The 19045-nt window shown below is 38.8% G+C and overlaps 1 protein-coding gene across 2 annotated transcripts in view; it reads right to left on the bottom strand.

Moving 5' to 3' along the window:
• LOC150085967 (uncharacterized) overlaps positions 1 to 19045 on the bottom strand; it is a 229765-nt gene that overhangs the window by 185316 nt on the left and 25404 nt on the right. For both annotated transcript variants that reach the window (XM_090374316.1, XM_090374317.1), the window contains exons 3-5: positions 12184 to 12321; positions 9327 to 9370; positions 7642 to 7705 (exon numbers count right to left, since the gene is read on the bottom strand). In XM_090374316.1, the coding sequence (XP_090230442.1) occupies positions 7642 to 7705; positions 9327 to 9370; positions 12184 to 12321 (246 nt within the window). The remainder of the gene's footprint in view (positions 1 to 7641; positions 7706 to 9326; positions 9371 to 12183; positions 12322 to 19045) is intronic.

Below are 19045 nucleotides of genomic sequence, written 5' to 3'. Positions count from 1 at the left end.
GATATAACGCCTCATACCGACGCCTCCTACAGACCAACACCAGGCCACCTGAACCTGCCCACATCGCATGCAAGCATCGATGCATCTTCAACAACCCCTCAGACACCTTATATCATGCCAATATCTGAAAATAGCCAAAGCGCACCTGCGCGGAGGGACAAAGGGTGCCAAACCGAACCAGAAATTAACATCCAATACTTAAAGTCATCCCTAAAGCAAATCTTTGACAGCAAAATCAACGAAATAGTGGAAGTCCTCATAGATAAAATAACTAGTTGCCTAACAAGTCACGAAATCAATGCCAGTCCGCAAGCCAACTCTCACACACTGGAAAGCATGACGTGCAAATGTGCTGATATATCAGCATCACCCCAACATGGCTGCACAGCCCTAAGAAACATCCATGATGCGCAACCTTCAGAGTCCCCCCGGGATAAGTCATACGCAGAAATCCTGGCCGCCGAGGTGAGCAATAGTGGCAAAACCATCAAAGGTCAAGCTCTAACATGCACCGCGATAAAATTGCACAGTTCCCTACAAACTTCAATCCATCACAGTGACCTAAACCCATCGCTGACTTCCCAACGCAGTCAAGAAAATATACCGACAATCTCATCAAGCCACGTCAACGCCCAAGCGAGCTCAATCGACATAATTCAAAATCAGACGAATGGCAACCACGATAACAACACTGCCCAATCTGTAGCAGCTTCACTAAACGGCGATACCAGACAAGAAACCGGCACTCAGAGAAACTCTATAAAGTACGGCATAGCAATAAACTCCAAGCTACGAGCTTTCAGGACTCAAGACACTATCAGAAACAGTACAACCAGCCTTTTCGTATCTCGACTGGATCCATGCACAACCCCTGAACTAGTCAAACAGGTTATATATGAAGAGCTGAATCTACGGCCAACTGTACATAAACTACAAACTAGGAGTCAACAATATGCTGCATTCAAAATTGACTGTAGCCAACAGCAAGTAGACCTGATAAGAAGCGTCGCCATTTGGCCTGTCGGAATGAGGATCAGGCCATTTGTTCACTATCAATCAACCTCGAAACCTAAAGCGACTACTCAGATCCGACAAAAGTACTCCCACCGAAGTCCCAGCTGACTTGGCGAGTATAATTGCCTGCCAGAAAGGATGCCAGCACCAGAATCTTCCCACACCAACATACTGGAACAAACTCCGCCCAAGGTTGGTAATACCATCCTCCAACGCGAGAGAACCCGAGGTCGCCTCATCCCTGTCCTGATCTCTCATTATCGAGAGCCTCTACTTGTTCACAGCCGGGAAGCAAGGCTCCCTCCTGTGAGGATAAACATTACAACCTCTCCTACCAGCCGCGTAATGTTCCAGAATATCAGGTCCTTAAGAAATAAACTTAATACACTGGAAGAGATTCTACTCTCAAACTCACTAGACATATTGTGCCTCGCTGAAACGTGGTTAGAGGCGAACCAGACAGATATCAGCTGCTCCATTCCTGCAGGCTTTCGTGTACTGGCTGCCTCTCGCGATAACCGCAGAGGGGGTGGAGTTGCTATAATTTTCAATACGACAAAGTTCTCCATCATACACTCTGTCTCAAATATCTCTCAAGACGTGGAAGCCTTAATGATAACTCTGGAACATCAAGGTACCACTATAGACGTCGCATCCCTGTACCTTCCTCCAACGCCAACTATGATGGCCATTGATGCAGCCACTAACTGGTTAATAAATAATCTCCACCCAGCAGCCACTCACATCGTATGTGGGGACTTCAATCTTCCGCCATCTACCCAACACCTCAAAAGTCGTCTCACAGAATCTCTCCAATCAATCCAAATATTCCAAGTTAACTACCAGCCAACGAGAGACCGAAACCTACTGGACATAGTCTATTCCTCGGCAACATGCCAAGTCGAAGAAACCACAGCCGACATGTTTCAATCAGACCACCAACCAATCATATTTACAGCTCTTCTACCCAAAAAATATTTCAATACCCCCAAAACCAAATCTGTGAAAAAGGTCACTGCCCCAAAATTTCTGAATCCAGCACTCTGCATTGAAGCCGCATCCACAGTCCCATGGAACATCTTAGATGGATGTGAACTGAGCCTCGCAATCGATTTAGTGACCAAATGGATCAATACCATAGCCCTTCACACCGCTACTAAGACAGTCACCATTACTCCGCGCTCCAGAGCATGGTGGACTCCCCAGCTCAACCAAAGTTTCCACTACAAACAATTACTACACGCCAAATGGAAAGCTTCCGGCGATGTCCAAGACCGCATTTCATTCTCCAAAGCCAGGGCCGAATTCAACAGAAACAAATCAGCTTCAATTAAAAAGCACCTCGAAAGAACCCTAAAAAGGGGGAAACCATTCTACAAAACAAAGGCTAGTTCTTCCAGCAACATCGACCCAATTGACTGGCTCAACTACGTCGCCAGATTTTCTAATCAACCTCCAGCTCTACCTAATCGGCCACTCCTCAACCGCTCTCATCTCACTGATAGTCTCGCTACGATCCGAATTTCCAAGCAACAACTGATGCAGGCCATTAATACTCTCCCTCTCACAACAACCACCGGTGACGATGGCATCCCCCAGTTCATAATCAAATGTTTAAGTGTCTTCATCATCGACTCACTCCTCAACCTATACAACAGATGCCTCAAAGTTCATTTCTTTCCACCCCAGTGGAACAGGTACTCTGTCTGGCCCCTTCTTAAGCACCAACAATCGACGCTCCCAAGCCAACATAGGCCCATCGCTTGCGCCTCTGTATTGCTAAAAATTCTGGAGAAAGCATTGCTACCGTCTGTCACCCATCAAATTCTCCGTGACAGTCCTCAGCAAATACACTATGGGATATCAGGAAGGTCAACTATAACAAACCTTGTAACAACCACTCTGCACATCTTAGATGCCTTCGAACAAAGACAGGAATTGTCAGTTATATATCTTGACATCCATTCCGCTTTTGATGCCATCTATATACCTAATCTCCTACGTCTCTTAGAAAACTACTTCAATTTTCGCGGCGATGTTCTCTGGTTCCTAGAATCTCTCCTATCGAAGAGGACCCTTGTTCTAAAGATTGGAACAAAGACCTTCACGCGCCACATAACTGCCGGTGTACCTCAAGGGGGGGGTCCTGTCTGGCATTCTCTTCTCAGCAATCATGGTGCCATTTGTGACCAATAAGTGCAATTGGATCACATATGCTGACGATGTCAAGCTCCTTACTAAAATATCGCCATTCAACTCGGCAGCCGAAATCACTCAGCAAATCACTAGCAAACTGCAGGACATGGCTGACTACCTCAATACCTTCAACCTCCAAATCAACCCCCTAAAATCAGCACAAATAACTTACTCTCTAAAGGGCAGCCCAACAACGTTGGAGCCTGTGCTTAACGGCTCCTCAGTTCCAAGTGTTCAAACACACAAAGATCTGGGGGTCGTTTTCGACTCCAAACTATCTTTCAACGATCACATAAACCTCATACAGTCAAGGCTGAACTCACTACGCTGGGTCGCCAAACAACAGCTGCTCCACACCACCGACCCACAACTGGTAAAAAGATACATCGTATCAATCCTTTACCCGACAATACTGTATGCTTCAGAGATATGGGCCTCGGCCGCCGAATCCAACATCAAAAGAATATTCTCTGCCGAATTCTGGCTTCTAAAATGGGCCAACAGCAAACTCCACCTTCCCCCAGCTCTCAGATCAATGCAGTTAGCAGAAGCTCTTCAACTACGCAGGCTCCGGTCCTACATCGCAGAAAGAAGGCTGCTGTTCACCATCAAGATAGCCACCGGTAAAATTACAGAGCCGAACTTCTGGGATCACTGCTCTTGGCGCATTCCTCCTCCTTATCTCCGGTCTTCAGCACAGCTGCTAGCAAACCGTAACCGGCTAGTACTAACTGACAGATTCCTGCCAAAGCAAATGCTGCCCTCACTGCAAGCCATCGACGGGGACCTCCAAGAAGTGGTCAATAATAAAAAATACAGGAAGGGTATCCTCGTCGAACTGAAAATGTAAAACTGTGCTTTGTTAATAATCTGATTTATCTTTTTTTCTCATGTGGATCTCTTTTGTAAATATGTTTTGTTAACCCCTGGCACCACCATGCCGTGACGGGACTAATTGTATGTCTATCATTGCTGCAATTAAAGATTCTATTCTGTTCTATTCTATGTAAGAAGTGAGGTTCCCCAAGGATCAGTATTAGGACCAGTATTGTTTTTGATTTTCATAAATGACATCGATGAAGGGATAAAGGGCATGATGTCTAAATTTGCAGATGATGTAAAGACTGGTAGAGTAGTTAATGATCATTGCCAAGCAAATCTCCTTCAGAGTGATCGATCTAAACAGACTTCAGGGATGGTCAGAAAAATTGCAGCTATGCTTTAATCCGGCAAAGTGTAAGGTATTACACCTGGAAAACAGTAACTCTAAAATAACTTATAGACTTGATGGAGTTTAACTAAAGGCAGTAAGGAAGGAAAGGGAATTGGGTGTTACAATGCATACAATACAGTCAGACATGAAGTTCTCCAATCATCGTAGACAGGTTGCAAGGAAGGACCAGGGTATACTATCAATGATCTATTGAACATTTGCTAGTAGAGATAAGGTCATCATAATTCCATTATATAAGTTGTTATATCACATTTGAAATACTGTGTTCAAGTATGAAGACTGCACCTAAAGAAAAACATTGAGCTTTTTGAAAAGGTCCAAAGATGGGTAAATCACCTGGTGAGTTTGGCAAAAGAGCATCCATATGAGGAAAGACTTCGAATATGTGTGTTGCAGAGTTTGGAAACTAAGCACCTTACAGGAGACTTGATTGAGGTGTTTAAGACTTTGAAATGCATGAGTAAAATGAATGAGATGAAAATTTCATGGTTATAAATGATTCTAGAACTAGGGGCCATAAATTCAAGTTCCAGGAGTAGATGCTTAGACTGGATTGCAGGAAGTTTTATTTTAGCTGGCAAGTTTTAAATCACTGGAATAAGTTACCTACATGGGTGGTAGAGGCTGACAGTTTGGGGAAATTCAAAGGTCAGCTGGATAGTTACCTGGGAGGAGGGAAACACATAGGTTGTCTATTTCATTTTCTTTTATTAATTATTAATTTTTTAAAATTTTCTTATTATAAATATTTTATTCCTTTTTTTTTTTTTTTTTTGGCTGGTGCAGCATAAGCCATAGGCTTCTTGCACCATGTGGCCATTGCTAATACTAATACTTCTAGCTTCTTTGTAATAATACTATAATAACATTGAACATTATTGTGAAATAAACTAATTTATGTAGATTGTCATTATGGGAATGAAATAAACTCAAGTGTCTAATTCATTCCCACAATAATATAAAATATATATTACAAGGGATGTTTAATAAATTATCTACCTAAGGTACTTCCCATAGTTATATTTCAATGATTCATGATTTATCACGTTCCTATATATCTAAACTTGAATCATACTAATTTTGAAACCACTATGTTTTTAGGTTGTGCTGCTGTAACAGAAAGAAGGAAGACACTGTATCAAATTAAGTATTTGCTGGAATTGGAGCATTATTCAGCCATCAAGTTTCTCACCAAAGAAGGAAATGGGCCAAAGGCCATTCATGAAAGGATGGTGGCTGTGTATGGCAACAGTGCACCTACAAATTACTAGGTGAAATTCTGGTCAAAACAATTCAAGTGGGCTAGAGAGTCCATTGAAGATGATCCATGTCCAGGAAGACCTGTGACAGCGACCACTCAAGAAATTAAGTATTTGCTGGAATTGGAGCATTATTCAGTCATCAAGATTCTCATCAAAGAAGGAAATGGGCCAAAGGCCATTCATAGAAGGATGCTGGCTGTGTATGGCAACAGTGCACCTACAAATTACCAGGTGAAATTCTGGTCAAAACAGTTCAAGTGGGCTAGAGAGTCCATTGAAGATGACCCATGTCCAGGAAGACCTGTGACAGCGACCACTCCAGAAATTAAGTATTTGCTGGAATTGGAGCATTATTCAGTCATCAAGTTTCTTACCAAAGAAGGAAATGGGCCAAAGGCCATTCATGAAAGGATGGTGGCTGTGTATGGCAACAGTGCACCTACAAATTACTAGGTGAAATTCTGGTCAAAACAATTCAAGTGGGCTAGAGAGTCCATTGAAGATGATCCATGTCCAGGAAGACCTGTGACAGCGACCACTCAAGAAATTAAGTATTTGCTGGAATTGGAGCATTATTCAGTCATCAAGATTCTCATCAAAGAAGGAAATGGGCCAAAGGCCATTCATAGAAGGATGCTGGCTGTGTATGGCAACAGTGCACCTACAAATTACCAGGTGAAATTCTGGTCAAAACAGTTCAAGTGGGCTAGAGAGTCCATTGAAGATGACCCATGTCCAGGAAGACCTGTGACAGCGACCACTCCAGAAATTAAGTATTTGCTGGAATTGGAGCATTATTCAGTCATCAAGTTTCTTACCAAAGAAGGAAATGGGCCAAAGGCCATTCATGAAAGGATGGTGGCTGTGTATGGCAACAGTGCACCTACAAATTACCAGGTGAAATTCTGGTCAAAACAATTCAAGTGGGCTAGAGAGTCCATTGAAGATGATCCATATCCAGGAAGGCCTGTGACAGCGAACACTCCAGAAATGTGCCAAGCTGTGGAAACGCTTGTGCTGAATGACAGATTTTTAAAGGTGTCCCAAATCTCTAGGGAATATGACATATCTGAGGAAGCAGTTATAACCATTCTCCATGAACGTTTGGGGATGACTAAGGTCAGTGCAGGCTGGGTCCCCAGATTTCTGATCCATATGTAGAAGCAAATTCAGAGTACGGTGTTGTGAGGAGAATTCAGAGCTTTATGGAAGGGATCATGAAATTTTCATCTCCAGAATTATTAAGGGTTCATCACTGAAATCCTGAGACCAAACAAGAATCCATGCAATGGAAGCACAAGGGTTCTTCCCCACCCAAAAAATTTTGGACACAACCTTCAGCTGGCAAGATTATGGCCACCATTTTTTGGAATGCTGAGGGAATTTTGTACATTCACTACTTGGAATACAAGCAGCCAGTCACCAGGAAGTCATACGTTTCTCTACTGTACAACCTAAGGGATGTCATAAAGGAAAAACACAGAAAACTTTCTAGAGGTGTACTGCTTCCTCAGGACAATGCACCAGTGCACAGGTCACATATTGTTGCTACTATTTTGAGAGACTGACTTTACAGGACTTAACCATCCACCTTACAGTTCGGATCCCAGTAACTATTTCCCATTTCAACACCTCAAAAAAAAACCTAAGTGGGTGTCGCTTTGCTGATAATAATGAACTGAAGTCTGCTGTTTCTGTGTTCTTTGATGGACAGGACAAAAAAAACTTTATTTGTCTAGTGTTTCCTCTTTGCCAACAAAATGGAAAAAGGGTATTGAAGTTCAGAGGAGTTACACTGAAAAATAATAAAAGATTTTTGCCTCTATCTCATTTCCTTTATAGATAGGTAGATAATTTATTGAATGCCCCTTGTATTTTCTCTTCTTATTGAAGAAAAATTTTTTTAAGCATGATAATCCTGGAGGAATTTCTTACCTGGGATGGGCAAACTACAATTCCTGAAAATAGTTGATTTCTACTTGGAGAAAATCCAGAAAGTCTGTTTATTTAATGTAAAGGAAATATAAAATCAAATGAAAAAGATTATACAGAGCATTGTGGAGGGAGGGAAGAAAACAAAAGCACTTTATACTGTAATCTTACTAAAGAACATACAATTACTTGATCAGGCTAATGGACACCATTGAAACATCCACAATAAAAAGTGAAACTGGTATTCAAATTGCTTTTCAGCATAGGCATCATGCATACCAAATTTAGCTTATTTAGTTTAGTTTACTCAGTTTTTAGTTTTTTAGTTTAGCTTATTTAGTTTGTCCATTGTTGTGTATAAGTGATTTCATCAAGCTATTTAAACAGAGAAATCTTAGAGAACTGTAATAAAGAAACCTTAAACAACTGAAATATCCTCTCATAAGATTTCATGATAGGGTAATTCCAGTTAAGCTGACCTTCTTTAACAAGACTGATACAGAAAGATGTAGGTTACAGGACAGGATTCTTACATATAAAATATGGCAATATTTTGGACTCTGTTGACAAAGGGAGAAGAATGGAGATCACTTTTAGCCTGAAATGATTTTCTTTAATCAGACCAATTAATATAAATGAAATTAATGGCAGATACCACCATCCAGACAGCACCATTTCAGAGAGCTCTGAAACAGTGCCATCTGAGAGGTGGTGGTGGTGGTATCCACAGAGACTAAGTAACAGTAGTCTTCTCCATTGGTGAAGCGTTACTTAGTTGAGCTAGTGCAATATCATGGTAACTCATTAGGAAGGAATCCACAATATGAGATATACTTAAATGATGCCATTTTGTAACTATTTAGTAGTTGGCTACGTATAGACATGATGCCAATGCACAAACTTATAGGTTAGTTTTAAATTAATATAATGTCAACTTAATTTTAATAGAGAATTAACATTTGTTATAAAACCACAATTGGTCTTACAGAGCTGTACATGGATCATACTATGTCAATAAGCATATGGAATTTTGAGTCTGATTCTAGGCTACATAGTTTTCAATCAACTTTTCATAAACTGCTCAGGTTAATATAACAGTGGCATCTTGCAGTTTTTGATCTGTCCTGACAGATCTAAGTCTGCCTTTGTGCTAACAGCAATCTTTTAATTATAAGGAAGCTTGCTTACAATACATTAGTTGCCCGAATTGATATTTCTACATTAGTACGCGTGCGTGCTTTAAAATAGGAATGCAGAAATGGCATAATACACAATGCAATAATTTTTTTAAACTTTTACACTTTAAATTGTTTGAGAATGTAATATCAACACAGTTTGACTTTTTGCATTATTGCTTTATATTGCACAGCATAAATATAAATAAAAAATTATGATTATTAGTTCTCTTTTCATATAATATTAATCTAATCAGATGTGATGTGATGTAAAGCACCATATCTGAATATGAGAACCAACATCTGTTCATAAATTGAGTAACAATAAAGGAATCTTTTTTTATACTTTTCATTTATTTTATTTTTTTCTGAAGCATAACACCAGAGCAAGGAAGATTCCTTCATTCATTTACTAAAGAACATAGCAAACAAAGAAAAATTAAATTTTAGTGCTATGTTCTTAAGTAATTCAATATGAAATACAAACTATTATTATTACTATTTAAAGGATACGGCAAAAGTATACCACATTTTGCAGATAGAATCACCCACTGGCTCTGAAAATTAACAAGAAAAAAATGAGAAATAGAGTAATGTCATAAAGTCAAACTTTTAAAAAAATTTAAATACTAAAGGAATTACAAGTTGGGAAAATTGATTAGTGTTTAAATTTTTATGTGTATATTGTCCTCTTTCCTGATCTAATTTTTTTACTTACATATTCATTAAAAAACAGCAAGGCACCATTCATCAACCATGCATGAATAAGTAAACTACTAACGCTTTCAACAATGCTTTGATGTGAGGCTTTGACTACAAGCTGGCCACTTACTTTTTTTCTTCCAATTATATTCATTACAAGAATTTAATATAGAAGAAGAAGATATATGGCTTTCAAAGGAAATTATGTCAACACAATACTATCTTGTCTTTGGCAATCAAGCCTGTTGGCCATCAAACATACAAGGGGGGACGAAAAGTTCTCAGATTAACTATGAAAGAAATAAATGAGAAAGATAAATACATTATTTATTTCTACATAATCTCTTTTTTTTATTGATACACTTCTGCCACTTCCACAAAGCTTTAATCCTATCCTCAAAGAAGATTCTGCTTCCACAAATTGGTAAATCCTCCTAAAAAGCCATTGATAGCAGCAGTGACACCTGAATATGAGTGAAAACTAACCCCAGGAAAATATTCTTTAAGGATAGCAAGAGATGCTTTTTCAATGCAAGTATTGAAATAGTTTGAAAAAATAATGCTTTTCTGCATTATGTTTTTCTGCCATTACTACCTGGGAACAATATCATTACTCCTGTGACAGTTACAGAGCTTGAGCTCAGGTTCTTTTAAAAACATGAATGTGTCCATGATGAGCTGACCTAAAGTAACTTATTTCATTTTTAAGTGAATAATGTCATCCAGTAGGCACATCCTTTATTCATTAAAAACTCAAAGGCATCCTTGGTTTTCAAACTACTTGCTCTCCACAAAACACAGGTGCACAGTGAGCAAAGAGTTCTGAAACCATTCAATTAGCAACCCTGTGCCAAACAGTAAACAAATGAGTAGCCAAGCAGTGTTCAGAAGAAAGCTTATTTTAAAATGTAACTTTCATTACTTCAATAATAAAGTCCCCTGTGAGTGAGCTGTGTGGCCCCAAAGCAACATTCAAGTACAAAAGCAGGGTACTATTTCAACACAGATATTGAAATAGTTTGAAAAAATAACACTTCTGTGCATTATGTTTTTCTGCCATTACCACCTAAGGGTAATACTGTCTCCCTCTTATGATAGGGACAGAACTTTTGTCCCCAAGTAGACCTAAAGTAATTAATTTTGTTTTTAGTCGAATACCATTACCCAGTAGGCAAATCTTTTATGCATTAAAAACATAGAGGCAATGTTGTGACCAGTTTCAGAAATACTTGGTTCCATCATCAGACAACAGGTCACTGTTACAGGATGAACAATATTGTCAGGTAGTAAGAGAAGAAAATCATAATGCAGAGAAGCATTATGTTCTCAAAATATAATGCAGTAACAGAAAAACTTAGAGCAAAAAACATTTGACATCATATACTTAGATTTCAGTAAAGCTTCTGACACTTCCACATGAAAGACTGCCATAGAAATTGGAGCAATGTAGCATTAGGGGCAAGTTACTGCTATGGATAAAGGGATAGTTCAGTGGCAGAAGACAGAGGGTGATTATAAAAGTGCACTATCCTTCTTAGACTAATGTTATCAGTGGCATCCCTCATGATTCAATGCTAAGTCCCTTATTGCTTTAAATAATTATTAACAATACTGATAAAGGCATATCAAGATTACAGCCCAAGTTCAAGTGACACAAGGGTTGGCAGGGTAGAAATCAGGGTGTGATGCTGCAAACAAGACCTAGAAAAATTAGGCAGATGGGCTAAGAAGGGAAAATTGAGAGTTAACATTGCTAAATGCAAGGTACTGCATATGGACAGCAGTAACTCCAAAATAACATACTAAAACTCAAGGTGGTGGAGAACAATAATTTTACAGTTGACATGAAGTTCTCTGGGCAGTGCAGCCAGGCTGCTAGTACAGCTCCTGGGGTTCTGTGAATGATATACAGGAACTTTGACAGCATGGACAAGGAGGTGATTATCCCATTGTATAAAGCAATGGTCAGGCCACATCTTGAGTACTGCATACAGGTTTGGAGTTTTTTTTCAAGGACATGGAACTGTTGGAATGGATGCAAAGAAGAACAACAAGATTAGTTAAGGACACAAAAGGGTATTTTTACCAAGAAAGACTTTTTTCTGCAAACTGCAGCACTTGGAAACTAGGCACCTGAAAGGAGACCTGATTGAAGTATAGTTGCAGGAGAGATGTGTAAAATTTTTCTTTCATACAGAGAGTTATTGATTGTTGAAAAAAACTTCCATCTGGTTTTGTGGAAATGTAGTAGGGATTTTTTTTTTTTTTTTTTTGGTTGATGCTGTATAAGCTTGCTTCATTTAATAATACTAATATGCACATGGTTGCAATGGGCCAATATTGAGCAATCTGATAATCATAGCCCTATGTCACATACCTTATTTTGTTGGTTGTCATCTGCAAGCTGCCCATAAAGGACGCTGATATATGTGAAATTTAGCAAAAATATTATTGTTATAATTACTCAAAAAAAAAAAAAAAAAGATAATGGAACTAATTGTTATTAATCTTGTTAAACAAAAATCCAAATCCTTTGAACTTTTTTTTTTTTTTCTGGCGGTGGCAACCTCATTGAAAATCTTAAAATAGCAACATTTATAAATTTTTAAAATAAAGGAAACCAAAACTTGGCCAAAAAGATTAGTTTTTAAGAATTTTTTGTACCTACAGTAATAACAGGCTTTTCAAACAGTTCCAGAGCTTCACTGACATCTGGACTATCTGGATTATCAGCAATCACATGAGTAACAATGTCTGAGAGGTAATTAAAGTGCTTTCCACCACCATCTAGCAACAATTTCCGCACCTACAAGAAAAACAGATCACAAGCTTAAAGTGCTTGAATGGGAAATTAATTACACTTAAAGCTGCTATTAAATACATTAGACCAGTTAAGGTGTCTGGTATTACCTAAAGAAATTCAGTGGAGCACCCCCACAGTCCAGCGGCTCGTCACTTTGTAATCCACTCTAATGAACTACACTGGTGAATAACAAATACACTGAGTGATCACTGAATTATGACCACCCCTATGAAAACTGAATGTGACCCGTTGACCACGTGAGGTACGAGAGTGAGCAGTCAGCCAACCTACATAGTATAGATAAGGTGTCAATGGTTCAGTAGGTAGTAAAATTCCAAGCATGAGTAAAAGGACAGATTTATCGGACTTTGATAAAGGACAGATTGTGGGAGCTGGACAAGCTGGTGCCTCGATTTCCCAAACAGCTGAACTCGTGGGGATGTTCAAGCGCCGCCGTAGTTAAAGTGTACCAGGACTGGTGTCAAAATGGTCAAACAACAACCCGATGGCTAAACTGCAAAGATCAGCAAAAGGATGTTAGAGGTGAGTGCAGGGTCTGATGACTCGTACAGGCAAACAGACACAGCACTGTTGAAGAGTTGACAACCCAATATAACATGGGCCAACCTGGAACAATATCTGGTCTGACCATGTGTGGCATGCTCGCACGTATGGAATATACCAGCAGACAATCCCTATGGCATCCTCTCCTAACCAAGGTTCATCGGCGTAAAATATTCGCCTGCAAAGAGCATGCAAAGTTGGATGTTAGAAGACTGGAAGACGGTGTGCTGGTCGAATGAGTCACGTTATTAACTCCACATCGTGAATGGTCATGTACGGATTTGGCGTCAACAACATCAGGCTCTTGATCCATCATGCATGGTATCAAAAGTGTAGGCCAGTGGAGGCGGTTGTATGGTGTGGGGCATGTTTCACTGGCAAGAACTTGGACCACTGGTGCATGTAGAACAACGTATCACTGGTCTCCGCTATCATCAACTGCTTGCTGACTGTGTACACCCCACTATGTTACACCTTTTCCCAAATGGCAATGGTGTCTTCCAAGATGACAATGAGCTGAGCCATCAAGCACTTGATGTGCAGGAATGGTTCAAGGAACACAGTTCTGACTTCCAGCATATCGATTGGCCACCAAACTCCCCGATATCAATCCCATAGAGCACTTGTGGGACACTATGGAAAAGCATATCAGGCATCTGGATACATCAATCACCTCCATGCCTGCACTGCTAGCCGCATTACACACAGCTTGGTTGGCCATACCTCCCGAACGCTTTTGACGTGGCATTGATTCAACATTTTGTTGAATCAATGCCACGTCAGATAGCTGCAGTACTGAGGTCAAAAGGAGGACCTACGAAGTATTAGGTAGGTGGTCATAATTCAGTGATAACTCAGTGTAATTTAAAATTATTTTGGAGTTAAAAAAAAATTATTGGCAAAATGTACTGTTTGTTTTGAAATACATTTTCCAACAATTCTTATGATCAAGTTTTCATCAACTCCTCCCAAAAAGCATCAAAATTTTGTGTCACAGCGTAGCTCTCAATCTTCCCCTTGAATGAAGCAGAGAGTTGGGGATGTGCCAAATTTGTTTGCACTAGGAGATCAAGTAGACAATACAGAGAAAGGCATACAAACTTGTTTCTTTATACAGGGAAATTTCACCAACTAGTAACTTAATTTAATACTAATATATTTAAAACCTCCGGTGATCGCAAGATACAGTGGCAGCCACCGATTGTGATATTAGTAGCAGCCAGTTGGTTGTGAGATCACTAGTTCGGTTGTGTTAGCTGTCAACAATTCGATTATTTGTTATTTTATGCTACTCTATTGGTACAGATTCAGTAGTAAAAATTAAAATTAACACAGTGCACAAGAAAATTCAGCTGATATTACTGCATGCTGATGCTAGAGGTTAGCAAGTCTATGGCAAATTCTAACCCTATCTCGAAACCAAAGTTTTAAAGAGAGCAAGGGAATTACAGACAAGTCTTGCTCTAAGTGTTTTCAAACATTCAAACAAACTCTGGATCCAGAATCTAGAAACAAACATCCAAACATTTCTTGTGGATTTGATCCACAAGAAATGCAAATGCATTGGTTCTATAAGAGTCAGTTAAAGCTCTGTACTGACTGCCAAAGAGGAATAATTTTATCCATAAAAATATGCAGAGTTCGAGAACTGCAGAGTTATGACAATGAGCAGTGCCAATGCAGATAAAGAATCCGATTACTGTTTCTGTCTCAGTGATGAAGTGTTCTTCTTTTTGAGTTGAATAATTAGAACACCCCCCCCCCCACCCTCCGACTGAGCGGAAGCTGCTGTCTGAAACCGAGCCAGGCCACACTGTAACAGTTACCTTCATTTCTTTCTATGAGAAAATCTGAGACAAAAAAACAAAACAGCCCATGGACACATGACAAATTGAAGGAAAACATAACATAATGCAGAAATATTAGCAAAGAAACAATTCAGAGCATGAACTCTTAACCAAGATGAATCAACATGCAGATAAAAGATTACAAGGAATGCAGTACAAATACATGATGTATTGATGCACAACATACTTTTATAACACCCTATACATTAGAAGCAAAGAGTGGTACTGAACATTTAAGTGTTTGTTAAGATAAAACACTTCATATCATATTTTAAGAACAGGAAAGACATTTATTAATTAAACTAACCTTTACAATATGAAAAAAAACTAGAATTCTGACTGAGAGTTTAGAAATAGCATACAGTTAAATTGCATTACAACTAACTTCTTTAAATGGTGCTAAATACTTTTAACAATCTGTATGATTTAAAATTTGATCAAAACAACTATCACCCAGAATTAATAAAAACCAAAGTATGGTGTGCTCTGCTAAGTGATAGAGCGTCAAGGTTGTGCTACCAAACATTCTTAAAGTAACATATGCTAGATCAATGTATTTATTAATTTCCTATGTCAGTTTTGCATTATTCAGTGTTTAGATTTAAGTATATTATGTTACTTTTACACTGATTTTAGTCTTTGATGAAGTACAGTGATATCCTGTTAGTTTGGAAAGGAAACTGACAGAATCACCTTAAATATCATGATTGTGGATTTTAGGTGAAGAGAAAATTTTAGTTACTGTATTTGACGGCAAATAAGATGTACTTTTTTCCCGGAAAAATGCCTTGAAAAATCACCCTGCATCCTATATGCGGAAGTGAGCCCTCTCTCATCGGCATCGGGCAGGTTGTATTTCACTGTTCAGTCAGAATATTTTTGTTTCTGAAGGATAACGGAACACCCTAGGGTACTTTTGGAATTAGAGTTGTTTGGAATCAGTTCCAAAAAGTTTCATAAGCCAGGGAACACAAGAAAAGCCTTAGAAGGTAATGGAAGCTTTAAGATTCTTCTCCGGGTTTCCCAATAGTTCGCAGATGCTTTAAAAGGTGGCATGACAGGTAGGCCAGTTAATTCTCTGCAGGCTTTCGTGATGTTGAGTGTATCTCCATGTACGGTAGTGAACTTTAATTGTGTGTGAAGTGACTATAATCATAACAACAAATTGTTAACAGGAGAGACTGCTTCTACAGGGTTGGGATACACTTAAATAGAAAGGGTGCAAGAATATTTACTGACGCTATCGAGGCAATGTTAGGTGGGTCTGTAAACTGCTAACTTGGGGGGAATTAACAGACTAATAGATTAACAGTAGCCACATGCAGAGTGATTCTTGCACTGCTTCTACTGGAATGAGCAGAAGCCCGGAAAACAAATTGCTGTGGATTTCAGGAACTGCTGGGAGTAATCATGGAACAAGTAAATACATGGGCTGTGTTTGAGTAACTAAGAGTAAGAACAGGTGTATGTATACTTGCATGTACACCAATTCTAGGAGTATAGTAACTAAATTTGATGAATTTGAAGTGCTGGTCAAGATGCCAAAGGCAGATATTGTTGGGATATCAGAGACATGATATCACACAGATATTAAGAATGCAGAACTGGAATTTGGAGAGTACAATGTGTACTCCCCAAATGCATGGCAATGTAACCAAATGTAATGCTATTAGTTAAGAAACACACAAAATCTAAGGATGTGAATCCAGTTGACATAGATGGACAGTGCAATGTTGAGTCAGTTTGGTGTGACATAAGCACTGGGAAAGCAAAAATGATGGTAAGAGTTTGTTATAGGCCTAATGACTCTGCTACATACAATGAACAATTATACAGAGAAATAAAGTGGGTCAGTAAATCAGAATGTCTTATAATACAGGGCTTTAACTTCCCAGATATTGAGACTGGAACTTGTGGGTTGGTCACTCACACACTAGCAAGGCTTTTGTGGATTTATTGGATGATTGTTTTCTACAGCAGCATGTTAGAGAGGTAACCAGAGGGAGTAACGCTCTTGATCTGATTATCAGCAGTGATTACTCATGCATTAAGAATTTACAGATAAAGGAACCACTAGGTGGCAACGATCACAGTATACTGATGTGGAATTTACTTAAAGATGTACCTACAATCAGGGGTAAAGGAAAGGGTTTTTACTTTCATAAAGGTGACTACAGTGGTCTCAGGGATGTAAATTCTATACAGTGGGACCTACTGATGATATTACCAACAGCAAATTCTAAATGGGAATCATCCAAGGAAGTAATCTTGGAAGTTACTAGGCTTTTTATTCCAATTAAGAAGTACTGTTCTAGGTTTAGACCCAAATGGATGTCAGATGAACTAATGAGACTTGTGGCAGAGAAAAAAAAAAGTATGGGATGCATATAAATTATCAAGCAACACAGACGTCTATGGCAGATATAAGATAGTCTGTAATTAAATCGCAAAAAAGGCAGTAGTAGTAGTAGTAATAGCGGTGGCATGTGATGCAAGAAAGCAAGTGTATGAGCTTATGCAGCATCAGCCAAAAAAAAAAAAAAAAAAAAATCACACCATTCCCTCCAAATGCCTGTCCAGTTCCTCATTAAATTTATTCAACCTATCAAATTCCACAACGACAGATGGAAGTATGTTCCAGCAATTAACTACCCCCTAGCTAAAGGCAAATTTCCGCACATCTATTCTACATCTGTCTTTTCTTAATTTGAATTTATGCCCCCTTAGGTTTGTAATCTGAACAAGTGGAAGGATCTCATCAGAATTCAGCGTGCTCAACCCATTCAAGGCCTTATACACGTCAATCAGATCACTGCACAGGTGCCTAGTCTCCAGCCACTGCAATTTGCAGAACTTAAGCCTCTCTTGGTAAGAGGATCCCTTCATAAGCAAAGGTAGGTTATAAGAAATCTTTGGCAAAGGATGCAAAGAAAAACAGCAAGGACTTCTTTACTTATATAAACTCTAAAAGGAAGAAGATGAATCAGATTGGTTCAATTGATATCAACAAGTTGACTGTAGATGATCATTCTCGGATAGCTGCCAAACTAAATAAGTATTTTGCATCGACATTCACACATGAAGAGTTATTCAAGAAGGACAAGATGTTTATCAAACTCTAAAAGGGAGTTAAATGATTTTGTAATAATTGCCACTGGTTAATTGGGGCAGCTGTTTATTTGGGGCAAATCTTAAAAAACAGAACCCAATCGAGAAAATAGCCAGGGTTTACTTCGCCTAATTGGGACAACATGCCATTTAATCGGGGCAGGAGACCGCAGCACTGGAAATTACCCTACAATTGTCTGCGACCCTACCACGTGGTTCAGTCAAATTTCTGGAAGTTACACCCATAAAACAATAAAAACAATTAGCAGTCACCTGTTTATTGGGCTTTTCTGTTAGTGCAATCTATCATAAACTGAGAGTAAACTTGATCTTATTGAATTTGCTATAATACCGACAGCTGGAATGCTGTGGGTTATTATGGTGAAGTGTGTTTACACTTCCATGGAATCTTCAATCATATAAAAAATTAATTTTCAGAATCTTCTCTTCATTCCTATTTTTAAAGCTTCGTAACTTGTTACTCCATTCTCATTTGCGTGTATCATGTTACTTGCAATTTGTGTGTGTCGTGTTCTTTGTTATTGATTACTTTATCTTTTTACTGTTTTAAATTTTAACTCCCACCCACAAATGTCAGTGAACGGAAATGTCACTAGTTAGTATGTACATATTACAGTATGCATTAATTATTCCGATTATCACGTATATTCTTCCGATTTTCACGTATCATTTAATTTTTTAATTGGTAAGATAATAAATGGTAACTTGGTGCTTAATATATCTTTACATTTATAGCCTGTGGATAATATTCCTCCTATTTTTGCTAATTAGAATCGCTGTTTAATAGAATTAAAATTCAATTCACAAACGTTATCACCAATGACCACTGCTTACTACACATCATGTAGTGACCGGTACTTTACTACGGTGAGTCCATCATAATGTGATTTGATTGTACAGGAACCAAACTGTAAAGCGGGGGGTCCATTGTATTTTTAACTATTTACGTGAAACTTCGGATAATTGAGGCAGCCACTTAATCGGGCCAAAATGCATTAGTCCCGATGTATCCCAAATAACCGGAATCTACTGTACTTGCATTTCAGAAAAGCTGTTGATAATGTTGAATATGGAAGACTACTGTACAAATCAGAACAGTATGGCATTAAGGGCAAGTTGCTACAATGGATAAAAGGATGGTTGAGTGGGAAAAGACAGAGTGGTAATCAATGGACGCTACTCTTCAT

Source organism: Mastigoproctus giganteus, chromosome 5, assembly GCF_048544385.1.
Source record: "Mastigoproctus giganteus isolate SK-2022 chromosome 5, ASM4854438v1, whole genome shotgun sequence".
NCBI classification, from domain to species: domain Eukaryota; kingdom Metazoa; phylum Arthropoda; class Arachnida; order Uropygi; family Thelyphonidae; genus Mastigoproctus; species Mastigoproctus giganteus.
The sequence above is the reverse complement of the archived record's forward strand: the minus strand, read 5'-3'. Positions and strand labels throughout refer to the sequence as shown.